Source organism: Hyaena hyaena, unplaced genomic scaffold (assembly GCF_003009895.1).
Source record: "Hyaena hyaena isolate Hyena2069 unplaced genomic scaffold, ASM300989v1 scaffold_534, whole genome shotgun sequence".
Classification (NCBI taxonomy): domain Eukaryota; kingdom Metazoa; phylum Chordata; class Mammalia; order Carnivora; family Hyaenidae; genus Hyaena; species Hyaena hyaena.
In genome coordinates, this window is record NW_024081166.1 from 468,591 (window position 1) to 496,191 (window position 27,601).

A 27,601-nucleotide genomic window follows, 5' to 3' on the forward strand; every position below is an offset into this window, starting at 1 on the left:
ATTCTTAGTTTAAAAATTACAATTTTTTAAAAAAATACAGAAGCAAATAAAATACCAAAATACGCTGCATATAATTTGAAACCATTCATAAATGTTACTTATTTCCTAGATGTAGTATGATGATTGTACTCTACCTATAGCCTTAAGAAAACAATTAAGCTGATCAGACATTTATATTATTAACTTCATTGTTGATATAAGTTAACAAACACAAAAGTCAATGTGATGGGCACATTAACATACACCTAATGAGTTTAAGGTTAATTGCAGTGGCAGAGAGTTTTATTGTAAAACCTTTAGAAATATAGAATCTGGTAATGTGTATATATACAACTCAGTGAAGATACTGGTTGCAGCATCCTGGCAGTATTTGCAGTTTGAATTACAAAAATTCACTCCATTTTATGAGCATAGGTAAAAATGTGCATTAATAACTATGTGGATTGTAGACATGAATCTGCTACCGATGACTCTGTGATGTCAGTGAGTTGATAATATTTTGTGTTAGCTAAAGGTGAAGCATTAAGAATCTATAAGAGGAAGGGGAGCTTGGGTGGCCTGGTGGTTAAGCATCTGACTCTTGGTTTTGCCTCAGATCATGATCTCATGGTTTTGTGGGTCTGAGCCCCACCGCGGGCTCTGAGGTCGCAGCAGGGACCCTCTTGGGATTCTCTGTCTCCTCTCTGTCTGACCCTCTCTCACTCATGCCTTCTCTGTCTCAAATAAGTAAACCTAAAAAAAAAAAAAAAAAAAAAAAAGAATCTACAGGAGGACGAGATGAAGCATTAGAGGAGAAAAAAGGAAATCAGACAGGAAAAGAAAGATTATGAGCAAATGACCATTGGTATAGGGAAACATTGTATCTTGATTGTACTATGTCACAATGATACTGAATTGTAAACAAATTACTGTTGTGCCAGTAAGCATGAGGGTGCTAGGCAATCCCTCACTAGAAAAAGTTTCAAAAGACTGAATTCCAAAATAGCTATGTTCATGGAGAGGAATAGAGTTAAATGACAAATAATTACCAGAAAGGAGTTTCAATTCTGATTTAATGCTGGTTTTCTAAAATAGAAAATTAAAATGTTTCACAGACATTGTAAGTTATAAAGAACTCCCTGATGATATATTATGACATCCCTCTTATTTCCATTAACTGACAGATTTTGAAACACATTGATGGGGTTTTAGCAGCTATTAAACTTGTTTATTATAGGCATTCTTGAAACACAGAGTGTAATGTGTACAGCTACTGTGAACAACTAGAAAGTTTAGGCTATTTATAGAAGAAAAATACAGGAATATTAAAGCTGTAGCTTTGAAATTACTTCCCCATTACATACTTAGTAATGAGTAACTTCAGGAAAAAAAAAAAAAAGATGAGTGGGAGGAGGAGACCAAGGGGGAAAGAGAGGGAGAGGGAGAGAGAGAGAGAGAGTGAAAGCGAGAGAAAAGAGGGAGAATCTTTTTTTTTTTTTTTAATTTTTTTTTTAAATTTATTTTTTTTTTTTTTTACAAATAGTTTATTGTCAAATTAGTTTCTACATAACACTCAGTGCTCATCCCCAAAGTGCCCTCCTTCATGCCCATCCCCCCTCCCCCCCACATCCATCAGTCCTCAGTTTTTGTCAGCATTCAAGAGTCTCTCATGGTTTGCCTCTCTCCCTTTCCCCCACCATTTCCGCCCTTCTTCTCCCCCTTGGTCCTCCGTCAAGTTCCTCCTAATCCTCCTATACGTGCAAACATATGGTATTTGTCCTTCTCTGCCTGACTTATTTCGCTCAGCATAACACCCTCAAGGTCCATCCATGTTGCTACACATGGCCAGATTTCATTGTTTCTCATTGCCATGTAGTATTCCATGGTATAGATAAACCACATCTTCTTGATCCATTCGTCTGTTGATGGACACTTAGGCTCTTTCCATGTTTTAGCTATTGTGGAGAGTGCTGCTATGAACATTGGGGTACATGTGCTCCTATGCCTCAGCATTTCTGTATCCCTTGGGTAAATTCCTAGCAGTGCTATTGCTGGGTCATAAGGGAGTTCTATTGTTAGTTTCCTGAGGAACCTCCACACTGTTTTCCAGAGGGGCTGTACCAGTTTACATTCCCACCAACAGTGCAGGAGGGTGCCCGTTTCTCCACATCCTCGCCAGCATCTAGAGTTCTCTGATTTGCTCATTTTAGCCACTCTGACTGGCGTGAGGTGGTATCTCAGTGTGGTTTTGATTTGTATTTCCCTGATGAGGAGGGATGCTGAGCATCGTTTCATGTGTCTGTTGGAAAAGAGGGAGAATCTTAAGCAGGCTGCATGCTCAGTGCAGAGCCTAACGTGGGACTCGATTCCAAGTCCCTGGGGTCATGATCTGAGCCAGAATCAAGAGTCATACGCTCAACAGAGGGAGTCACCCAGGTGCCCCGATCCATACTTTCAGACCATTTGAATGCTCTGTAATATGGATGTGTCATATTTTTGGACCATTCCCCTACTGCTGGACATTTATAGTATTTGCAATTATTTACTATTATAATACCAAAATAAATTTTCTTTTTCATATATCTTTACAGAGTGACTGTTTTGTTCCATCAGATATATTCATACAAGTCAAATTTGCTGACTAAAAAGAATACATAAAATTATTATTATTTTTGAATAGGTACTACATGAGCAACATAAGACAAAATTCAGAGGGGGGCACCTGGGTGGCTCAGTAGATTAAGTGTCCAATTTCAGCTCAGGTCATTATCTGGCGGTTTGTGGGTTTGAGACCCACCCAAGCTCTCTGCTGACAGCTCAGAGCCTGGAGCTTACTTCAGATTCTGTGTCTCCCTTTCTGTCTGTCCCTCCCCCACTCATGCTCTGCCTCTCTCTCTTTCAAAAATAAATATAAACATTAAAAAATTAAAAAAAAAATTCAAGACAGGAAAAAAGGCATATAAAAACAATGTTTTCCATAACACATTGATTCATTTGGTGCTTAAAAAGAAAAATTTAGAGAATCTATCATGTAAGAAACATATCAGCTCAGGGCACTGGATGATGATAATCATTAGTTAATGTGGTACACCAGGGACTACCTTGATATACGGTATTCAGTGGAGCTCTTGATTTACCATGGGCATTGTATTAAATGTGTGGCAGATTTGTACTTTACAGGTATTTAAATTGGTCAATTCCATTGCTTAATAGATTTTAATGTGAAAATACATATTTTGTGGATTATAAGAACTACCATATTTTCAAAGGATATGCAGACCATTTAATCCGCAAATTTTCAATTTTTACTGCTCTTCTCATACAAAGTAAGACTTTGAGAATCAAAACAAAACCAGTGACAAGTATTTGGCTAACTAGTCTTATGACGAATGCTTAAAGGAGCTGCCTAGAAAAGACAACAAATGATATGCCCCCACAGCCCCATCACTGTATTATGACAATAAAGAGTAGTCAGATGGAAATCATGCCATACATTATCAAACACATCAGATCACAAGTACTACCATTCTACCGCCTAGTTTTAGCTTTCTTAGGGCTAGGTTAGCTAGTCTGACCCCAGAAGCATTTTTGCATCATGACATACTGTATTACAGGTATATAATACAACTCAATTTACACATACACAGAAAAAAAAATAGAAACTCTTACGAGACCCAGAGACACATATATTCAATTGGGTTACATTTAATAAAGGTTTTGATGATATTCTTTAGTAAAGACTTTTCCTCAAAAGATCATTGATGGGTTGATGGGCTTGTTTATATTAAACTGGATGCAGAAGTATTGACTAATTTTTTTAAGGTCCTTTCTACCATTTTGATTCCAGAAAAAAGTTAATTACTTTATAAATTCATTAATGTTTTTGTCAGACAGAAGTGAGAAGAAATATATATCCTCAAAACTACATAAAACTACTAAAAAGCAAGACAATTTTCAACTTCTATGCATTTTTTTCACCCCCAGTGGTGAATATGAATATAGCAAATCTTTGACAAACCCAATAAAACGTATGAAGTGCAAATTAGGCCTGTCTTTCATGATTAATATTTCTCTAAGTAGAAAACTAAAGTTTCCAATTAAAAGTGCTGATTAGATTAACTTAATTATTACGTATGTGATTTTTAAGGAAAAGAGCTATCTGTATGTAGCTCTGATGTGACTGATTATGACAGAATATATGGTTACATTAGGCAAGGGCTAATAATCCTATAGAGATATAACTAGTAGAAAAATAAAAAAACTCAATTAGTAAAATACTGTTATTTTGGAACAATAAAATGTTATTTTAAAAAATGAAATACAGGAGGCTTGGTAGAGCATGTGACTCTTAGTGTTGGGGTCATGAGTTCGAGCCCCACATTGGGCATAGAGGTTAAATTAATTAAAATACATATATATGTTACTGACTCACAAAATGTGCTTTCAAAACTTCTGAAAGAATTTTTTTGAAATTTATTTCTAAAAGTCACAGAGACAAAACTTGAAAAGTGACACATTTATATTAAGAATACACGGGTAGGCAAAAAAAAAAAAAAGTAAGCACTGGAATACAAAAATAAACATAGTAAACTTTTAATGAATACAGTATTCTGGATACAAGTAGAATACCATTAGGTAAGAACTGTATTTACCTTAGAAGTCTATCATAGTATGGATTGAGATAAATGGAAGGTTTAGGACAGCCACTTCACTATTCACAAGTTAATCAGTGCTGACCAGAAACTAAAGCAATTTATTTTAGGCTAAGATTTTCAGTCAAATTACAGGATGAATCTTCTATTTAATGAATATGTTTTAAGGTGATTTGTACTCATTTAAAGGCAGTTGGAGCAAGTCAAACCACAGAGAGCCCTCACAAAGACTAAGCACCAAATGACGAAATGTTTGTGGCTTTCATTTTGGGCCACTTTAAATTTTATTTTGTTTAAATGTGTTTTCCATTAACATTCACATACAAATTCTTTCAGGCAAAAGTTTTGACATGGAACTTTCTGCTTGGAGATCTTGCCAACTTTTACTTACAACAGTTTTTAAGCAATGAATACTTCAGAACAATCCCAAGCTGATACTTAATTGGTTACAAGTGTAAGATGCAGAGCTTTTTCTTTAAAGTTTTCTGGTCCCCCAAAATTCAGTAGGGCCAAATGCATTAACTGGAAGTAGCATTTGTTGGAAAAAAAAAAAAAAAGTCTTAAAGATGATAATGAATAAAATAACTATTTAGGCTCTCATACACAATCTTTCTAAATTTTCACCCTGTAGGAAATAATTACAATGTCTTTCAGGCTTGCTATATGCCCCACAGAATTAAAACAAAACAAAACAAAACAACAACAACAAGGAATTTAACATTTCAACAAGCTAGTAACTATTTACTGTAAGCATATAGTGAAATTCTGGAAGACATACTACCATACTTCAAGAAAACACTATTAACAGGTAAGCATGTGTTGAAGAAGGCAGTTTATAAATGAAACATTACAAATCTTATGTTTATGCATACAACTTATAAAATAGAAAAAAACTGCTATTTTTCCAATAGTATAGCATCACACTAACACTATATAGTTAAGATTGAAAGCTTCTGTACACATGTCCACCACACCTCCACGGCAGCATACGCCTTAGACATTTTCGTTCGTTATCCAACATACGCCAACCATGGTTTCACGGATTTGTACCAGTTTGAGCAGGCTAAAGCAATCATTCCGCCATACCAATTTAACTATGAGACAAAGTTAACCAGTTCCAGGAACAAAAAAGTTTCATAATCAGTAAACAAACATTAAACCTCCGCAACAGGATGGAAAACACTTCTAAGGACATGATATAATCCTAACAGGAGGATGAATTATGCCCCTAGGTATATGTGGGAATAGTTAGGAGCCTGGAGAAATACATTAAGACAAATGGGACCTAAATGATCATCAAATCAATAATAACTACTAGAAACTCAAATGTGAATTATTGGTTTTTTCTTGTGCAACATCATCCAGTTTACTGCTTAGGATTACTCAAAACTGTTCTGCCACTACGTGTCTGCTGTTAGTGCAAATTAATATTAAGATAGGGAGCAATCTGAATCACATGGAATTTTGAAAAATTAGAATGATTGTTTATCTAACCTTATTTTTGTGTTCTGAAATGCTATAAAACTCAATTATTTTCCTAGCTGCTTAGATATTCTACCATCTTAGATAATTCAAAAGAAACATGGTTGCCTGCAAATTCTTTACTAGGGGAAATACAAGCAGAGTACATTTTGGTTATGTTTTGCTGCTGGTCTCACGTATGTGCTTTAGCAATGACAGCACTACTCCAGGCATTCATTGTGCTACTTTATGTAACTAAACAGGAGAAAAACTCAAATTTTGATGAGCAAATTTGCTTTTGGTGCAGGCTCGTTTTAAAATGAAAACCAAAAACTCACATAAAATCTAAAGATCAGATGGGCACTTTGACAACCTGAACTAGGAACTTAAATCTGTAAAAGAAAACTTAGACCTGGAAAGCTGTTTCTGAAAAATACAACCTTATTCACTTTGGCTTTTTTTTTTTTTTTTTAAAGATTTGTGGTAAAATGACCTTATAGATAACTCCAAGTCACATAGGGCATTCATGTTAGTGCTTTGTAATAGAAATATATTTCATGAGTATTTTAAACTTGAATGTTTTCAAGAAATTAAAGGTATTTTTTTTTTTTAAAGCTCTAGTCCAAGTCTTCAGTTTTTTCGGTTTTAAAAAATATAATTTGGGTCTCCAATGGAGAGGATATAACTTACAGGATAAGTGAGGTTCGCAGAGATCATTTCCTGAACATGGGTGACCTTTAACAGGGCTGATTATGTCCTCACCCAAACAGTTATGCAGGATACTGCCAGATCTCCACTACAAAAACCTTGCCAGTCTTTCGAGACAATTGTTTACCATCCATGTTTAAAAACCTTGCACCACCAGAGGCAAAGCACATAAAAGTGAAAGTTAACTTGTTTCTATTTACCTAAAGTCTTATAAATCATATGGAAACATTAATGTAGAGAAAGTAATTTCCTTATTATCTGATCTGTCAGCCAAAAGGTAATTACTAGTTTTCTGTAAAAACAGGAAACTCAATCATAAAATGTCTATAAATTAAAATGCCAATCTTTAAATCTTTTAACATCAAGATATTGAAAAAAAAAAAGCTTGCAAATTCAAGATGATGCTTGAAATGAAAACTATGGTTCAAAAATTTGTTTATAATAAGAGACTAAAATCATGTCACTGCAAAATTCCCCATGGCTTCTGGCACTGACATTAAAAGAACGATTTTAGTCTTTTGGTCACTTGAAGCTGCTACTAAATACAATAAGCCTTTAAAAAGGGCGAAAAAAGACAGTGAGGAACTGAAGGATAGATAAGGTAACTTCGTCATACACAAGCACAGTTTGAAATAAAGACAGTCATTTCTGCGAGGGATCAGAAGATAGAACAGTTTCCCACCATCCCTTCCTTTTTGAAGAGGATCCTCTAATCAGATATAATTCCTTTAAGTTACTGTGAGTGGTGTTGCCTGGCAGCAGCTTCACTTTCCTAGGCTAGTGTTCAATCCAAGTAATTAAGTAATCTCACAAGGAATAATCATATATGGCAACAGGGTAAAAAAGCAGGGCAGTTCTTCCATGCACAAACATTTCAGGAGAAAAACCATCAATTTTAAAGATAACCATCAGGTTTCAGGTATCCTAGCACACTCTAAACCCTAAGTTTTGCTTTACACCATTGGTGACTAAAATTAACAGTAAGTTTTGCAGTGAGGTTTTTTTTTTTTGTTTTTTGTTTTTTTGCCTGCAACTATATACACATTGCAAAACTATTCTGCATCACATGATTTTAAATGAAATAAATATAAAAATGAACCACACAATCAACACATAACTTTAATACTCCACATTTATCTTGATCACAATGGTGGTAACCTCCTTGTCAACAATCTTGTGAGTTGAGGAGCTGATTCTCATTCTCATATCCATCAGGCAGATATGCTCTCCTCAGCTGGTCTGACTTAGGTATGGAGCCTCCATTCTTCACATGGCGAGACAGGAAAGCACGGACTGCTGGGTGATCAGCCTTCTCAAGTGGGATGTTGGCTTCCAGGCACATTTTCACAAAGTCCTGGATAACACTGACTTTCTCTGTTTGCGCAGTACTGTTGCACTGAAGGGATGCAGTTAGAGGCCTCTGCTTCTTTCTCACATTCTGCTCTTCAAATTCGGCCTTCCTCTTGGTATGAGTCTTTGACTTAAGGTGGTCACTAATGGCAGACTTGCGAACATGATTCAGAACCACGTTGCAAGAAGTGCAGAAGAGTTTTCCTCCATCTTCGTGCAGCTCCCCTCCAAACTCAGTGACTCGATCCAGGGGAGTCACATACAAAGCAGTCTTAGAACGGTTTCGAGCAGGTGGTGCTGTTACTACAAACCTTTCCATTCTGACTCTGAATAAGGTTCTTTTGAGACAAGAGAAACAAAGGTAAGTGTTATAACAACTCATTCGGGAAGTAACAAATAAAAGACAGGTATAAGCATTTTAAGATTAAGGATTTCAGAAAACTTAATTCAAATTAATAGACTATGTCTATTAACTCTTAACTTACCTGAAAATATGTAAGGGAAGGCAAAACCAGAGCAAGTTACTAGTAACAAGGTCCATTCCTTGAATTTGATGACATTCAAATAAATTAGAATTATGAAAAAAGAACTTCCAACTATCCCAGATGTCACTATCTTTTTAGGAAAACCTGATTTGATGCCAATATTTCAGGTATTAATTATATTACTCTCATTCCACATAGATGTGTATTGAAGTTTAAAAGAGCTTCTTTTCCCATCATAGTTTTGGAGCAACTGATTTAAGGAACACAAATGTAGGGAATTATGGGCAAAGTCTGTTCAAACAGGAGGGCAACTAAACTGGGTTAATTCTATATGAAGATGGATATAATGTCCAAAAGTGTTCAGAAAAAACAAAAAGTAAAAGCCCAGAAAGAACACAGACTAGGGACACTTGGGTGGCTCAGTTGATTAAGCATCTGACTTTGGCTCAGGTCATGATCTTTCAGTTCGTGGGTTCAAGCCCTGCGTCGGGCTCTGTGCTGACAGCTAGCTCAGAGCCTGGAGTCTGCTTCAGATTCTGTGTCTCCTTCTCTCTCTGACCCTCCCCTGCTCATGCTGTCTTTCTCTCTCAGAAATAAATAAAACATTTAAAAAAATTTAAAAAAAAGAAAAAACACAGACTAGCTGCAATTAATAGCAGCAACAAGGAAATTAAATTTTAAAGCCAAATACAGAGCTCAAAGTAAGTAATTCTTTCTTTTTTTTTTTTTTTATTTCTAGGAGAGAGAGAGACAGCGTGAACAGGGGAGGGTCAGAGAGAGAGGGAGTCACAGACTGAAGCAGGCTCCAGGCTCTGAGCTGGCAGTCAGCACAGAGCCCGACGCGGGGCTCGAACCCACGAACCGCGAGATCATGACCTAAGCGAAAGTCGGACGCTTAACCGACTAAGCCACCCAGGCGCCCCAGTAAGTAATTCTTTCAAGAGTTTATTCATTTGAGAGAAACAGAGCACGAGTGGGGGTGGGGCAGAGACAGAGGGAGAGAGAGAATCCCAAGCAGACTCTGCTGTCAGCACAGAGCCTGACCCAGTGCTCAATCCCTCAAACTGCAAGATGATGACCTGAGTCCAAATCAAGAGTCAGACACTCAACTGACTGAACCACCCCGGTGCCCCAGTCATTTTTTAATGCACATATACCTCCACTGAGTTTTATAAATGTGATGATCAAGATATGCAAAATGCTTTTTCTAACACTTGTTTCCTCTTTTTAACATTAAAAACTAACACATTTGTTAAACTAACACATTTGTTAATTACTGATTTCACCTATTAACTAGTAAGTTAGTACAAATCTGAAAAATTAATGTGTGCCTAGTATATGATAGGTGCTCAGTCACAATTTGTTCAGGGAAAGTAAACGATTGTTTTTGTTATTTTTCCAAATATTTAATTCAGGAGCAGCATAATAATTTATCAATTTGTCCTACTAACAAATTTTTATGATCATTACCAAAATTATGATGTTACTTCTATGGACACTGAAAACTTGAGATACTGAACAAATGCTGTCAGTGACAACCATTTGTTCTCTGGGGCCATTCCTTCTGACTAAGCTCTTACATTAACCTTATATATAACAAATTAAAAAAATCAGCAATAATGAAGTATTCCCTTAACCCATGCTAGAGAATTCATAGCGGGGGTTATATGGAATCTCTCTCAAAAGAACTCTAAATTGCTAATATATGTGTCATGACACCTGTGGACATAAATTCAGAGAAAAAGTTACCATTTCACAGAAATTCTGGAAAAAACGGTAAAGTTTGGATTTTAATAGATTTAATTGATTTAGTAGATTTAATTAGTTGTTTAGTGCTGGACTCTCATGTGCCTAATTTTGTTAGACTACTGGTTTTCAATGGCATACAAGACGGATATGATTCCTGCCCTCCCAAACAGTAGTGAATTACCATTACACATTTTTGTATTTTAAGTTAACGGTATTTTTTTCTTTTTCCCTCTGAAGTAGGTTTCACATCCTGCTCGGAGCCCAACACAGTACTTGAACTCACACCCTGAGATCAAGACCTGAGCTGAGATCAAGAGTCTGATGTTCAACTGACTGAGCCAACCAGACGCCCTAATGGTAGTGATTTTTACTCCTATGGCAAATCAGTCCCAACTATGATTAATGGTTGTAGGCCAGTGATGAAAAACATTAAATATCTGTGCCCAGGAATGCCTAAATCTTTCGATATGAAAAGTCGGCTGTCTTTAAATATTTGGATTTCAAACTTTAAAACAATAAACATGCTCATTATTCTTTGGAGAGTAAAATGCTCAATCATTTGTGCTAATGTGAAAGACCTATACATTCCAAAGACTTGTAACTTTCAAAAGTCTGTTTGTGTTTCTGCAGAGGCAAATAAATATCCACCCAGTAGAGGATGCTCGACTTTACAGACCTGAACAACAAAAGTGTTTTCAACAAAAGGTAAAGATATTTTAAACGAGGAAGTTAGAAAGTTAAGAGCAGGAATTAGCCAACAAAAGAGAAGCACACTATTTACTAGACCAAAATAAAACTCGTAACTTTTCAAGTTTAAATGTTTACCCGATCAGTTTCCAGTTTTTTCGTCTTGATACTTAGCAGTGAAAGGTCTCCAGAGCAAAACCAGAGACGATGGAAATCCTGGAACTTTCGATTGTTCAAACACGGAGATGCTTTCCAATCAGTTTTTCAACAAGTGGTGATGGGGAAATAGTTTCTGGGCTTGCACCCTATTTTCCCTGCGGTGCCGGGAAGTCATGCCTTTACTGTAAAACATGAAAAACAAATGGAAAGAAAAAATGGGGGAGGGGGAGGGAAAGACGAGTAGATAAAAACACGAACAAGAACAACACAGCCACCACGCAGGTGTCTTTAAAACCGCTCCCTTTAGGTAACTCCACACAACAAATCCGGATCCCAACGTTTACCTCAACACTCCTCAACCCAGTCCTTTCTCAGTTGTCTACCCCGCTTTGCACCTCCGCGCGCGCCCCAGGCCCAAGGGTTCGGGAGGGGGAGGGCAAGGCGGGGCGCGGGACGTTCCCGGCGTCTAGACTCCCTCCTCCCTCGCCAAGCTCAGCACGCTGGCGCCCCACAATCCTTGCCCCGCTAGCTGGGCAGGGCCGAGACCCAGCCGCCGGCCGCGGGCCCGAGAACTCGACAGCAGAGTTGGCGGCAGTCTCAGGGGAGGAGGCGGCGGGCGCCTGGCGGAGGCGTCCGCTGTCAGGCTTCCCGTCTCCTCCCTCTTCCTCCCGCCGACAACGGCGCCCCGGCCCCGCCCCCGGCTCCCGCTTCAGGACGGAAGGCCCCGGGCCCAAAGCCCGCACCAACGGCCGGGCCCACCCTCGGCCTCTCTAGCTCCTCGGTACCGTAGGATCGGGGCCGCCGTTAGGGGAAGTGGACGAGACCCGGCCGGAAAGGAAAGGAGGAGGAAAAAAAAAAGGAGCCAGGGGGTGAAGGAAGAGGAAGACCCGTCGCAGCCGCCGCCGCCGCCGTCGTCGTCGCCGTTGCCCGATCGAGCCCGCGGCGGCCGCCGTGTCCCCCGCCGCGCCCCGTCCTCTTGCGCCGCCTACGGCAAAGCTCGTAGGCGGTCCCCAGCAACCGCCGAGCAGCATTGACCAATGGACCGCGAGTCAATCAAACAGACGGCTGATTCGGCCAATGGAAGTGGAAGGGTGGGCAAGTGTGTGACTGGCAGCCGCACTTCTCCAATGAAAACAGGGGGCGTGGGTGGGCGGAGCCGGAAGTAGAGCCAGCCGAGAGGCCCCTGTCCGGCTCAGGCGGAGGGAAGGGGGAGGGAACTAGAGGAGGAGGAGGTTAGCCGAGGCAGCTACAGCGGCGGCGGCGTAGGGGCTGGTACGCGCTGGGCGGCGAGAGCCTCATGGCGGAGGAAGAGAGCGATCAAGAGGCCGAACGCCTCGGAGAAGAGCTCGTGGCCATTGTGGAGTCCCCGCCAGGCCCTGTTGGGCTTAGAGCTGCGGGTGACGGCAGAGGTGGCGCTGGCAGCAGCAGCTGCGGTGTCGGCGGCTTCGGGATCAGCAGTCGGGATTACTGCCGACGCTTCTGTCAGGTGAGGCGCCCGTCGGCCGCCCGGACTTGTCACCCGGGTCCTGGGCCTCCCTGCTTCTCCTGGTCTTTTCGTTCTCGAATCAGGGCTGTGTCCGGTGTCCGTTCTACCAGCCCAACAAGGAGAGAGTGAAGCTCCCTCCTCCACCTATCCGGCTTGGGGTGGGGGGCAGGGAGCGGGACTGGGATGACCCGCGGGTTTAGGGTTGCTGAGAAAGTGAGTTTGTCAGGGGTTGGAGGGGCTGGACAGAAGGGGGGATCAGCTGGCAGGAAAGCTGTATACTGACATGCCTCCTCTGCTCCAAACAGACCCCTTTCTGCCCGAGGGTCCCGCCTTCTTAGGTTTCCTACCCTGTTCCTTCTCACCTCATTTGGAATCTCGGGCAACATTTCTTGCCTTCCCCTCTCCGCCCCTTGCCCCCTGTATTCTCCCCTTTTTCGGAGATGGGAGGCATGCCTTCTCTCTACCGCCCCCTCTCCTGTCATCGCCACCCCTCCCCCTCGGCTAGGGTCTCCTGTCATCCCCTCACGAGATCCCACTGGGCCAGTTATGCAGTTGGTTCAGGCGCTGACCCACTGTTAGTTACTTTTTTGGGGAGGTGGGGTTAAGGCAGTGTGATTGTCATCTTGTTCTTACCCTGGTTCCCCGACACACGTAGTTTGTTTTCTAATGAACTGCTGATAGAGAAAGTAGTTTTCCTTAAACTATCGCTCCGGTTGCCTTACCACCCCCTTCATGTTTTAAATTACAGTGTATTTTATGTAGTCTGTAAAATACAGTGTCTCAACAGTGACGGTAAATTATTTACTTGGTCGTCTGCCACTACGATTTGATGTAGTTGAAACTGTTTGACTATAATCAAATATTATAGCAAGAAAGTACTTGTCTAGGTAAAATTTGTGTAATTTACATTCACATCTTCGTGTGTTTATAGTTTAAACATTTCGTTCTCATTCACAATACTCTTGTTTTGCGGACCGTTTTGGATTTTTTTTTTATTCCTTTAACAGTCCATTCCCATTTTTATTTATTATTTTCGATGTATAGAGTTTGCATGGATCCATCACTTCCGAGGAGTGTTACCTGGTAACCTAAGTAACCTACTAGTTACTTAGTCTCTGTGCCTTAGTTTCCTCTTCAGTCAAATAGGGAGAGTAATTAAGTGAGTGAATATGTGAAGGGTTTGGACTTTTGCATGTTAATTGAAGGTAGCTATTAATTTCATGTGGTTAACAAGTAGGAATAAAGTTAACAAGAAGTGGGTATTGTATTTGCTGAAATTTGATGTTATGCCTTTCCATGCATTGAAAGAAAAAGGATGGAGTTGACATTTTCAGGTAAGTTTTTAATGGTTTAGTTTAGATTGTATTCTGACTCCCTCCTCCCACTTCTATAGATAAATTGGTTCGAAGGTAGCAATTGTCTTGGTAGGAAGTGTGTCAGTTTTCTTTGGCGTTGCTCTCTGTTTGGTGACTGTCTTGGAAGCATATGTATCCATGTACATTTGGTATTGGCATTCACTGGCTGGAGAGGCTCAGTGTCTTTACAGTCCGTATCTTCTTATTGTATGTTTTACATGTAGAAACCATGTTATCAGTATACTTTGCATCTACGAGAATTTTAAGCTTCTGAAAATTAGGTTGCAATTACTATTTTACTTAAAAAAATTTTTAAATGTTTATTATTATTGAAACAGAAACACAGCATGAGTGGGGGAGAGAGAGAGGGAGACAGAATCCTAAACAGGCTCCAGGCTCCAAGTTGTCAGCACAGAGCCCGACGCGGGGTTCGAACCCACTAACCGTGAGATCATGACCTGAGCCCAAGTTGGACGCTCGACTGACTGAGCCACCCAGGCGCCCCTGAATTTTAAAATATATTCACAGGCAAAAAAATTTTGTTTTCCATTTTTTTTCTGTGTTTTGCTTTTTTTATATTGTTAATGAGCAACTTGGTTTTGGTTACATTTAGCTTTGTCAATTTACTTGATCAGGTAATTGTTAACTGCTGTAGCATTTAAGATTTTGAGGGCCAGAACATTTTGGTAGAACTTTTAACTATTCTTCTGTACCTAGATATCAGTTTTAAGAACAATTGAATAAAATCTGGCCTGTGAAATATAACATCTGAACAGTGACAGTAAATTATTTTAAGAACAAATGAAGTTGATGGTTCTATAAAATTTCGCTGCCTCCTAAGAACCCAAGAAAATAAACTATACAGGAAGTACTTAATGAACATTTATTTTATATTGCTAAATAATGAGTTCAGTTAAACTGACATACTTTCATGTTACCAACTTTTACCTGAAACCTCATTACATATTTTATAGTACTCTAGATTACCAGTAGATCCGTTCCTGGGTTCTTGTCCTATTTCCACCTTGCAGGTGAGCTTTGTAAAGTTCTTGTTCATGTTAAAACTTTAAGATGGAGTAAAAGATTATCTGTCTTAAGTTGAATTTTATCCATTGATAATAATGATTCTAGTATAGTAGCTCTCTTTCATTTGCCAGTAAAGGAAGCAGTGGATCTCATTCCCAAAGTTTGTTTCTTTTTAAGCATTTGGCTTTCTAATATTCACTAAGGATAATATTAAGTAACTTATGCTCATTAGTAAATTACTTAATCATGGGTAATCTGCAAAATGGATAATATGCACTTGAGTGGGTGTCAGTTAACAAATATATGAATTAGGGGCTCCTGGGTGGCTCAGTCCGTTGGGTGTCCAACTGTGGCTCAGGTCATGATCTCATGGTTTGTGGGTTCAAGCCCCACTTCAGGCTCTGCGGTGACAACTCGAAGCCTGGAGTCTGCCTCGGATTCTGTGTATGTGTGTCTCTCTGCCCCTCCCTGTCTTGTGCGCGCGTGCTCGCTCTCTCAAAAATAAATAAACATTACAAAAAGTTTAAAAAATATGTATATATGAATTATACACAGAAGTTTCTGGCATTGCAAATAAAGGCTCCAATTTATCTTCCTCCTTTTAGAGAGAAATATGAATCAAAATTTCTTGGCAGTTAGTTGTGTGGGTGAAGGGAGAGAGGAAGGAACACTTCAAGAAAGGTTCTTGTATTTTTTAACACAAGGAAAACAGAAGACAGCAGGTGATATAAAGTGGTAATAATTATACCCACACTCAGTACTGTTGATGATGTACTTTCCTGTTTGAGAAACAATACCAATAATTGTAAAATCTCAAACTGATGGAATAGCCCCTCAGCTTTCAGTTAGTTATTGAGATGATGGGTTTGGGAGATTGAAGGGGTTGGTTTCCCAGTAGTTACCGGGTGTAATGTTGGGCTAACTGCCCCTATCACATCCGCCCTTGGCTATTATTAGTAGACTCTGAACAAATGCTTAAATAGAATTGGCCCTTAATTGATATTTAATTTGCTTTGAGGATGAAAGGAGGGGGGAAATAATTTTTATTGAGGGCCTGTTAACTCTTAAGGCCTTCATATTGATTTTATTATACAAGTTACATAGTTGAAATTGAGGCTTGAACAAGTTAACTTGTTTTCACTTCCCGTAGCAGAGCGAATTGGGAGTTGAACCCAGCCTTCAATTTCTACTGAAAGGCAGATTGAAATTACAAATAAATCTTCAAATAATTATAAAGTGATTTTTTTGGGGGGCAAGTGGTGCAAAGGGGAAAAATAGTTACTTGAAGTACTCAGGGAAACATGGGTGAATAATTGCAGAAGTCCTCTTTCATTGTGTCACAGTATAAAAAATACTTCAAGAAACAGATAATTATTGTTTCTCTGACTTGTTTGGTATTGTGAACTATTTCTCCAATGCCTGATGGTTGTAACAATTCAACTTACCTTGTTGCCTAGATAAACTGAAATGTTTTCATCAAAAATTGCATATTACAGGGGCGCCTGGGTGGCTTAGTCGGTTAAGCGTCCGACTTTCGCTTGGGTCATGATCTCGCGGTTCGTGGGTTCAAGCCCCGCGTCGGGCTCTGTGCTGACTGCCAGCTCGGAGCCTGGAGCCTGTTTCAGTCTGTGACTCCCTCTCTCTCTGACCCTCCCCTGCTCACGCTGTCTCTCTCTCTCCTAGAAATAAATAAAACATTTAAAAAAAAAAATTGCATATTACCAAGTTAAGGTACTTTCTTCTTAGTTTAGTGCTAGAATGAACGTAGTGAGTGATAAACAAATATTTCTGGAAACACTTTGGGTATGTTGATTAAAATAGACTTTTGAATTGTTTTTTACTGCAGTCGGGTTAATAGCCATCCCATGAGGATGCCATGAGTATAAAAGGAGTGAATGAACCTGAAGTCCTCAGTACTATGCCTAGCACAGAGTTAAGATTAAATAGATAGAAGCTATTAATATTTCTGTCCTGCAAAATCCTCTGAAGGTTTAAGAGGAACATTAGAGATAATCTAATCTGTAGGTCCCTTCTAGTTTATATCACACAATAAAATTTAGAGAAAATTTGAGAATGTTACAGCTGTAAATTCTGTTATTTAACTAGAAGACCCTGATGAAATAGTAAATGATTTGCAAAAACAACAGCATTTTGAAATTTTGTTTCCTTCAGCAGACATTTGGCAAAAACAGTATTTTTGATTGTCTTAATTGGGGGATTGCTACTTGCATATTGTGGGTAGAGGCCAGGGAGGCTGTTGAACGTCTTAAAATGCATAGAGCAGCCCCAGTAACAGAATTATCTGGCTCCAAATACCAATAGTGCCAAAGTTGTGAATCCCCCCATACCCTTACTTTGGAACTCAGTGGATACTTGACATCCGTATTACTGATACAAATGGCAAAAGAGTATTCAATGATACTTAAGTAAATTTTAACAATTACTGTGTACTGGGCACTTGAATATGTACCCAAGAGACAATCTCCCAGAAAAAAAGGGTTTGCCTCATGGTTTAAAATACTTGTTAATATCTCTTAATTTAGAGAAATTAAAATTTAATTGTATTTTGAAAATACAGTCTTTATTTCTTAGTCTTAATGTAGAACTTACATAGCATTTACAGTTCATTAGTAGTTTCTTAGGGTATAAGAATACATTATTTACAATCTTGGTATTAATTAGAATTATTTTTTAATTTACTTTTAATCTTTATAAATGTTTTATAAGTATTTACTTTAAAATATCGTGCAGGACTTAAATATCAGGAATCACATTTTGGTGCTAATAAAGACATGACTTAAATACCTTCAACAGTTTTATACATTTCTATTTTTATGTGAAAAGTCTTGAATGTATAGTATATGGGAGTGATATGGTAGCTTTATGATCACTGTACCATCATTTGCTCTTTCTTATCAGTCATCCTTGTCTTATCTCAAGTTTGCCTCATGACCCAACATAATTGCTGGAGTTCCAGCCATCACATCTGGGTTCTAAGTAGCAGGAACAGGGTGTCTCTGGGGTAAGTCAAACATATATTGCCCAAATCCAACTCAGTGACTTTCATATCCATCTTGTTAGGTATCCCCATCTGAAAAGAATGTTAGGATTTTTTTTTTTTTTTGGTATCATTTTTCCTGATAAACAGGTCTGTGATTTTGTTAGCAAGGAAGATATTAGAGAGGCAACCAGTAAGCCCGCAAAAAGCAGCATACTCTGTCCCCTTCTTAACCCATATATTCCCCGAAGGCAGTCAGTTGCAACTCTTTTATGGCTCTTATAATCTTTACCTCCATATTTATAAATATTTTTTTTCTAGTTGTAAATATGATCAATTAGCCTACTAGATAGAGATGGGGAGTACCTTACCATCTTACTCTTCAGTTCATATGCTTTGATTTTACCACTCTTCCCTTTTTCTCTATATCCACTTTCCTTCCCTCTAACCCCTTCCTCCTCTGCCTTGTTATTTCTGAGTCTCTTATAGTTTAGCCTTTCCAGAGAATCCAGAGTTTACATTGATTTAGTAGGGGAAGGGATTGGGGAGACTCTCAACGGATTTATTTTTTACCTCCACTTTTAGAGATATGTGGTGTTGGACATTCCTGAGATTTTCTGGTGTTCTTCAGTACAAATTAGCTTGTACCCAAATTCCCTTCCTCCTTTCTAAATAATAGCTATCTAAATGTTGTCATCTCTCCCTTTTCATTGTTTTTTTACTTGTGAGTTAAGCTCTGTTGAAATATTTTTACTAATATTTTAGTGGAGTTTTCAAGTGGAAGAAGAAATAAATGTGTGTTCAATCTGCCATATTTAACTAGAAGTCTCAAATTAGTTTTTTAGCTCAATAGAGAATGATAGATATGATGAAAAGGAAAAGAACTGAAACTAATTCGTAGTGATTTATTTACTTTTGAAAAAGAGTATCCTACTTCCTGATGTACTCTGTAGTGAATATTCAGAGCTAGAAATAATTTAATCACACAAATTTACTTTGTTCCTCTTTGCAAAATAATTTTTTATTACTAAGTTGCAAATTAGAATTTCAGCTTTTTAAAAATAGTTTTCAAAATTTCATACATTTGGGATATTTCCAGTGTTCATAAAAGGTGAATTACATAGAAACACATTAATTTATTATAATTAGGAAAAACAAAATAAAATGAACCCTAGATTTTGATGGGGAGATGAGTTGATCTTGATTAGTTGTTGTTTAATGTGTTTTAGGTTGACTTTCAGAATTGAATGGTACTCATTGTTCCTTATGATATTATTTATGATGGCAAATCATTGAAAATCACTTTAATGAGCAGTTAGGGGAGTTGTTACATATAGTAGAATCCTATGTTCTCCCAAAGGTCATGCTTTTAAAGAATATTTATTCATATGAAAACTGTTTATGGTATAGTAACTACTGAAAAAACACAAGAAGCAGGTAATTTCACTTCTGTAAATAAAAAAGACGGAAAAGAAATATACCAAATTGTTAATAGTGGATAACTTCTTAGTGATAAGTTTATAGCTGAATTTGATTATTTTCTTTATACTTACTTATTTTTTATATTTTCTAAGTTAAACCAACTACCTTTATAATCAGAGGAAAAATAAAGTATAAAAAACATATTTTAGGGCTCCTTGATGGCTCAGTCAGTTAAGCTCCAACTCTTGATTTCAGTTTAGATCATGTTCTCACGGTTCATGAGATCAAGTCTTACACGGGGCTCTGTGCTGAGTATGGAGCCTGCTTGGGGTCCTCTCTTTTCCTCCGTCTCTACCCCTCCTCTGTTCATGCTATTGCTCTCAAAATAAATAAATAAACATTTAAAAAGCCCCATAATTAATTAATTTATTTTTTCTCTTCTTACCTCCCTACCTTATTTTCTGGAAATAAATGCACTATCAGATTACTTAAGTATGGTGAAATTTTAACTCTTTGTTTCCTAAAAGTATGTGAATTAAAAGAAAAATGAATTGGTGAAGTGAAGTTATAAAGGTCATTTTAGGTAATCCAGTGAGGCCCTAAATTTAAATAACTATTTATATACAGTCTTGCATTAAAAGTATGTCCATATTGATTTCTAATAACCACCGTCATACTGGCTTAAAAAATTGATCTCAATTTTAATTTTGTAGATAAAATGGTAGAAGAAAATATTTTTAAATGAAGTTCACTGCTTGAAGTGTTTAATGATACCATCATTTTGCAGTTCTGCCAAACAGAAGTGAGGCACCAGTTGTACTATTATTGTTGGCACTGAATCTTTACTTTTCTGCCAAAAAGTGCTAAACTATACCTTAGCAATTAAAAACAAAACCAAAAAGAGAATTTTAAATTAATTTAATAAAGCTATGGCAAAATCTGTGTCTGGGAAGTTATTTGAAAAAATAAGTGATCAGTGAAAAATGGTTAATTGGTATATCATTTTAAATGTATAGTAATATGTAATGGTAAGGATAGTAGGACATTTGAAATCTGAGGTAATTCATTTAAGTAAATACTCATTCTAGTTATGTTATAAATCATTTATAGTAGTACCTAGTCTAAATTGGAGAGTATTTTATAAGTTTTATAATTTCTAATAAATCTAGTACTAGATTGGTAACCTTTAGCTTTCATGTAATATGTATCACATTGATTTCTTAGCTCCGTATTTCTCTGACAGGTCAGTTCATTGTTTCACTAGTGTACTCTATTCAGTATGGATCTGTTCCCTAGTATGATACCCAGTCAATGTCACCTGGTTAGAGCCATGGTGGAATACTGGTGGCAAACTAAACATGAGAGGAGGTCTGTATAATTTGTTACATAAGACTTAAAAGTCCAGTACACTGACACTCAGTACACTCAACTCTCCAAAGCAGTGGTGAATATGAAAATAGTTAAAAGGCTTTCAATTTAGGCTGTAGGAAAAAGAGTCATTAATATTATAGTTGAAGCTTGTCAGTTTTATTTAATTTATTTATTAAAAAATTTTTTAATGTTTTATTTATTTTTGTTACAGAGACAAAGTATGGGGGGGGGGGGGAGAGGGAGACACAGAATTCATAGCAGGCTCCAGGCTCTGAGCTGTCAGCACAGAGCCTGAAGTGGGCCTTGAGCCCACGAATATGAGATCGTGACCTGAACCGAAGTCGGAGGCTTAACCGACTGAGACACCCAGGTGCCCCAAAATTTGTCAGTTTTATAAGACACTGGATATATAGTGGTAAGCAAACAAGCATTGTCCCTGTTTTGGTATACAGTTATAGCTTTGATAAGTTCTATGAAGTACAGGTATACAACATGATAAAACAAGAGCCTACAAGAGACTTGCCTATTTTTGGATTCTTGGGCAAGTTGAAGTCTGCTGAGATTCTTTGGTTTAGTTTGAACATGTTGAATTTAAAATGGCTTTTCTCATCCAATGAGAGATCTTAAAGATACCTGGATTTACAGAATCCAGAGTGCAGAAGAGAGGTCTGGTCATCCTAGCTGTGTGAACGGATGGTATTTGAAGCCACGTGTATTTATACTAAGCTAACATAAGGAAATAATATGGAGTGTTAAAAGAATAGGACTTAGAAATGAATCTTTAGCGACTCCACAGTTAAATTGCCTGGTAGAAAAGATTGAGCAAATGAAATCTGAGAAAGATTAAAGAGGTTGGAGAAAACCAAGTAACTATGGTATCACAGAAATCAAGGGTAGAGAATGTTTCAGGTTGGAGTGAATGGTATTTGACATTGAAAGCCATTGAGATCCAACCATTGAATTAACATGCAGGTGTTTGATGACTTTAAGTGGAGCTGTTTTGATGTAGTGATGGCAGTAGGAAGGAATCAAAATGGAGTAGTTTGAAGAGTGAGAGGCAAAGAAAGAGAGACGGTAAGTATAAATGACTTTTTTAAAATGTTTTATTTATTTCTGAGAGAGAGAGAGAGAGAGAGAGAGAGAGCGAGCGCATGAGCAGGGGAGGGTCAGTGAGGGAGACACAGAATCTAAAGCAGTCTCCAGGCTCTGAGCTAGCTGTCAGCACAGAGCCTGATGTGGGGCACGAACCCACGAACCATGAGATCATGACCTGAGCCGAAGTCAGATGCTTAACTGATTGAGCCACCCAGGCACTCTTAGGTGACTTTTAAAGGAGAAGGAAAGATAAGTAGAAGGTGGAGAGCTTATGAATTAAAGATGAGGATGTAGGAAAAAAAAAAAAAGTGGTGAGAATTTGGCATGTTTAAAATCTGATAAAAATGATTCATTTGAAAGGAAGAGGTAAATCTACAAAAGAAAGAAGGGATAATCTATAAGATTCCAAAAAGGGAAGGAAAGATAAGATTCAAAACACAAATGTAGAGGTTGCTTTATATAGGAGCTTCAGGAGTAGCAGGAAAATCTGTTTAGAATACTTGGCACTGGTTGGAGATTTAATGTGAATGGAGTTCTAAAGTGATAGCTTCTCAGAGACATAGGCTGAATTCACCTACAGAACCTACCTACAGAATCAGTTTGCTGATTATGAATGTAGAGTAACCACTAGTCTGTACTTTTGTTCAGCATTGCTTATCTGTGTAGGTGAAGGCACTGAAAACATGATTAGTTAATATTCATTCAGGGTTGAGTGATATTTTATAATTGATCAGTTAATTAACTTTGAGAAAGTGGGCGACAGGCTCATTTTCTGGCTCCATTTGTGGTAAAACATGGTACAGAGGAAAGAGAGAGGGAAGAGAAGTAGTTATGCCCGTAGAGTATCCCCCTTTATCTGCAGTTGTGTTTTGCGGTTTCAGTTATCTGAGGTCAGCTGTGGTCCTGAAGCAGATGATCCTCCTTTTGATATACTTTCAAAAGGTCAGTATTAGCCTAACACTCTGTCACATGGTCTGTGTCATTGACTTCATTTCATGATGTAGGCATTTTATCATTTCACATCATCATTAGAATAAGGGTGAGCACACTACAAGATATTTTTGAGAGAAAGAGAGATCACATTCTTATAACTTTTGTTATAGGAAATTGTTACAATTGTTCTACATTATAATTAGTTATTGTTGTTAATCTCTTATCTTGCCTAACTATAATTAAACTTTATCACAGAGGGGCACCCGGGTGGCTCACTTGTTTAAGTCTCCGACTTAAGCTCAGGTCATGATCTCACAGACTGTGGATTCGAGCCTCGTGTCGGGCTCTGTGCTGACAGCTCAGAGCCTGGAGCCTGTTTCAGATTCTGTGTCTCCCTCTCTCTGCCCCTCCCCCACTCATGTTCTGTCTGTCTGTCTCTCTCAAAAATAAATAAACATTAAAAAAGAACTTTATCATAGATCTTTATGTATAGGAAGAAACATAGTATTTATAAGGTTTGGTACTATATGTGGTTTCAGGTATTTGCTGGGGGTCTTGGAACTTATCCCCCGAGGATGGGGGGGGCACTGTGAATAGGTGCACAGTTATACCATGAAAATTATGTGTATATATAATGCAGTGAAATGTGTACACAGTTTTAAAATTTTTATTTATTTTTTAAATTTATTATTATTTGTAAGTTTATTTATTTTGAGAGAGAGAATGGGCATGTGCACACATAAAGGAGGGGCAGAGAAAGAGGGAGAGAGAGAATCCCAAGCAGGCTCCCCACTCACAGCACAGAGCCCGATGTGGGACACAATCTCAGCAACCTTGAGACCATGACCTGAGCTGAAATCAAGAGTCAGATGCTTAGCTGACTGAGCCACCCCGGAGCCCCTTATTTTTATTTTTTTACATATATTTCTTAAGTATTTTATTTATCTTTTATGAATATAATTTATTGTCAAATTGGCTTACAACACCCAGTGCTCATCCCAATAAGTGCCCTCCTTAATGCCCATCACCCATTATCCCTCTTCCCCAAACCCCCATCCATCAAATATTTTATTTTAGAGAGACGGTGTGAACAGGGGAGAGGGGCAGAGGGAGGGAGAAAGAGAATCTTAAGCAGGCTCCATGCTGAATGCAGAGCCCAAAGTGAGGCTCGATCTCACGACCTTGGAGTCATGACTTGAGCTGAAATCAAGAGTCAGAACCTCAACTGAATGAGCCACCGGGTGCCCCTACATAGTTTGTTTATTTAGAGAGAGAGCATGCACTTGAGAGCATGGGAGTGAGTAGGGGAGGGGCAGAGCGAGAGAGAGAAAGAAGGAGAGAGAGAGAGAGGGAAGGAGAATGTTAAGCAGGCTCCATGTTGTCAGCGCAGAGTCCAGCGCAGGGTTAGATCTCATGACTGTGAGATCAGGACCTAAAGTGATAGCAAGAGTCAGAGGCTTAACTGACTGAGCCACCCAGGCACCACCCCTTACAGAGTTTATTAAAATATATTTCTATAACTAGAGTTTACTAAAATTAACCATTGTCCATTTTGAGGTTGAAATGTTCTAAATACTCATTAATCACTATTATCACTGGTGTGTGTGTTATTTTTAATATCCAAATGATTTACTTATTGGATATTAACTAAGTGATTTACTTATTTACTTATTGTAATACTCTATATATCTATATGTAAGTCATATTTTGAGTGTTTTCCAAGTATTAGATACTGTGATAAGTCATTTTACTTTTTATTTTTAATCACTTAATCCACTACCCTATAGATTATTTGCCATTGTTCCTTTTACAGATCCAGAAACTAAGACCAAGAGATATTAAATGGCTTGACTAAGTCACTGTATGTAACGAGTATATGGTCATTGGATTGGCATCTGGCCAGCCTGAGTGTCAAGAGCCTGTATACTTGGTTGTTTCAATATACACATACATTATATTGTATCTAGGAATGTGCATTTGGTATTTACTGTAGCCTCTGTGCATATCTTTTTGATAAAGCAGTTATGGACTGAGTAGAAATTGTGATTAAAAAAGACTCAAGGCAGCAGAAATTAAAGATGTTCATGAATGTAAAAGAGAGAGAGAAAAAAAATCAAACTTAAGGTATCAGAAGCTTTTTTTAAGAAGTGATTCTCGGGGCACCTGGGTGGCTCGGTCGGTTAAGCCCTTGACTTTAGCTCAGGTCATGATCTCACATTTTTGTGAGATCCAGCCCCACATGGGCTCTGTGCTTCTTTCTCTGAACCACTCCTGTTCACACTCTCTCTCGAAATAAAATAAACTGAAACAAAAAAAAGTGATTCTCAACCCTTTTATATTTTCCTCCCAGCCCACCTAAATGGGATATACCTCTCTTAGAAGCAGTGGCTCGTTACAGTGTTTATTCTTAAAATGCAAGAGTTATGATGATCGCAAACCGGTAGAAGTTATTTTATGTTACTGTGTTTTGAAGGCAGGAGAGTATGGAATATGTTTTAGATATTTACCTTAAATGATTAATTTTTTAAAAAAATATTTACTTTTGGGAGAGCGCAAGTCAGGGAGGGGCAGAGAGAGGGGGACAGAGGATCCGAAGCAAGCTCAGTGCTGACAGGCTGACAGCAGCAAATCCATGCAGGGCTCAAACTCATGAACTGAACTGTGAGATCGTGACCTGAGCTCAAGCTGGACACTCAACCAACTGAGCCACCCAGGTGCCCCATAAATGATTAAAGTTTCTTACCCTCCATATTACTTAGAATAGAACCTTGAGTGTGTGGAAATTTTACTAATCCAGAGTACAGTGGATATTCATTTTTAGATTTTGTTATCTATCTAATTTTAGATAGATTTGAAACTTGTCCGAAGATCTCTTAGGTAAAAGTAAAGTCTGAAACTTATATTCGATGCTCACGAAGGTGTAATGAAACAAATATAATTTTTAGCTGGTGGGAGTAAAAATCATCACAACCATTCTGGACCATAATTCATCAAAATATATTACAAATAACTCTTACCTTTTGGCTTAGTAATTTCCTTAACACATTAATTTTTGAGGAAATATAAATTTGGATATAAAGCTGTTCATCATAGCATTAATTATAATTAATGAAAGGAATGAATTGAAAATGGAAAAGCAAGCAGAACATTTAAGATAGTTGAAAACTGGGTCGCCTAGGTGGCTTCGTCGGTTAAGCGTACAACTTCAGCTCAGGTCAGGATCTCACGGTTTGTGGGTTCGAGCCCCGTGTCGGGCTCTGTGCTGACAGTTAGCTCGGACCCTGGAGCCTGTTTTGGATTCTGTGTCTCCTGTCTCTGACCCTCCCCTGCTCACACTGTCTCTCTCTCTCAGAAATAAATAAAAAAACATTAAAAACGTTAAAAAAAAGATGAAAACTTTTCAAACTCATAAACTAAAATGTCAGGCTTAAAAAATGATGTTTGCAGTGACTGTAATGACTTAGGAAAATGTAATAAAAATTAGGTGGAAAAATTGGTATCAGGATTACACAGTTTGAATGTAGGCTGGTACAGTCTCACTGTGCTCACATGTAGATTTTAGAGAAGGAAAGTATGGTAAAGATAAATCAAATGAGCTACTTCATTAGAAATAGGATTTTTTGATGGTAATATATAGTAGCCATTCATATACTTCAGAAAGTCTATGAACTCTGAAACTATTTGCAAAAAGTTGTATTTGATGAGGTGGTCTAAAGTTCTTTTTTTTTTTTTTTTTTTTTTTTTTTTTCCAATCCCCCCCCCCCCAGATTCCCAGATTCTCTTAGCAAGAATTTCAAAACTTGCTAAAAAAACAAAAAACCCAATAACAATACAAACACACTGAAAGGTTATGAGCCTTTGCATTAAACCATTGTGACACATGCAGTGTTACCTGTTTTTATAAATAAAACTTTATTGGAGTATGTACATTCATTTCTACATTTTCTGTGGCTGCTATCATGATACAATAGCAGGGTTGAGTAGTTGGGATTAGAGAATGCATATGGTCCATAAGCTGCTTTTTAGCTCTTTAAGAAAAAGTATGTCAGCCCCTGTCCTAGATTCTCATTTATTCTTTGCAACAACCCTGTGAGATAGTACTATTTTTAATCTTCATTTTATGAATAGTGCAGCTGAAACTCAGAGAGGTTAAGCAACTAATCTCAAGTCACACAGCTTGAAGGGAGTTGTATGTCTGCAGTACAAAACTGCAGATGAATGAGTTTTGCATATATTATCCAAATTTACTACAGTGAGCATACATAACTTATAATCAAGAGAAGAGAAAGTTCTAAAATAATTAGGTAGAACTAAGTTATAAGGACCTTAAAACTTTCATTACTTTGATTTCCTGTGTGTCCTCCTGTGTTTGTGTACTTAGAGTGGATATGCAATTTTTGCTTCCCTTCTAGGCACTTAACTCATATTATGCAGCTCCTTCTTAACTCTTCTTGATTTTATGAAAAAAGTCAGAAATTATTATATTTATAGTTTCTTAATGTTCTGTGTTAACTGAAGTTATTTTGTTCTTAAACTCTTGATATAATTTGTGCTCTCTTATAGTCTGAAGTTACCTTCAACTGCTAAGTACTCCTAACTTAAAAGGTGCTCATAAAATGCTGCACATGTGTCTGTCCAACAGTATATAACTTTTCTTTATATCAGTTAGTTGACTTATCCTTAAT

The 27,601-nt window shown here is 38.0% G+C and overlaps 2 protein-coding genes across 4 annotated transcripts in view; one reads left to right on the forward strand and one right to left on the reverse strand.

Annotated features, from left to right (window-relative positions):
• Positions 1-4,878: 4,878 nt before the first annotated feature.
• On the reverse strand, positions 4,879-12,180 carry CGGBP1 (CGG triplet repeat binding protein 1). Of its 2 annotated transcripts, none has more exons than XM_039255603.1 (3): positions 12,016-12,180; positions 11,210-11,412; positions 4,879-8,488 (listed from the first exon to the last, which is right to left on the reverse strand). In XM_039255603.1, exon 3 carries the CDS (start codon positions 8,467-8,469, stop codon positions 7,966-7,968), a length of 504 nt encoding a protein of 167 aa, XP_039111534.1. In that variant the 5' UTR covers positions 8,470-8,488; positions 11,210-11,412; positions 12,016-12,180; the 3' UTR covers positions 4,879-7,965. The 2 variants fall into 2 exon arrangements, with proteins under 2 accessions (XP_039111534.1, XP_039111535.1); XM_039255604.1 differs by lacking the exon at positions 12,016-12,180 and adding an exon at positions 11,575-11,955.
• A 278-nt stretch (positions 12,181-12,458) lies between these two features.
• ZNF654 (zinc finger protein 654) overlaps positions 12,459-27,601 on the forward strand; it is a 93,477-nt gene continuing 78,334 nt past the window's right edge. For both annotated transcript variants that reach the window (XM_039255594.1, XM_039255592.1), the window contains exon 1: positions 12,459-12,716. In XM_039255594.1, coding sequence (XP_039111525.1) covers positions 12,528-12,716 — 189 coding nt within the window. In that variant the 5' untranslated portion in view covers positions 12,459-12,527. The remainder of the gene's footprint in view (positions 12,717-27,601) is intronic.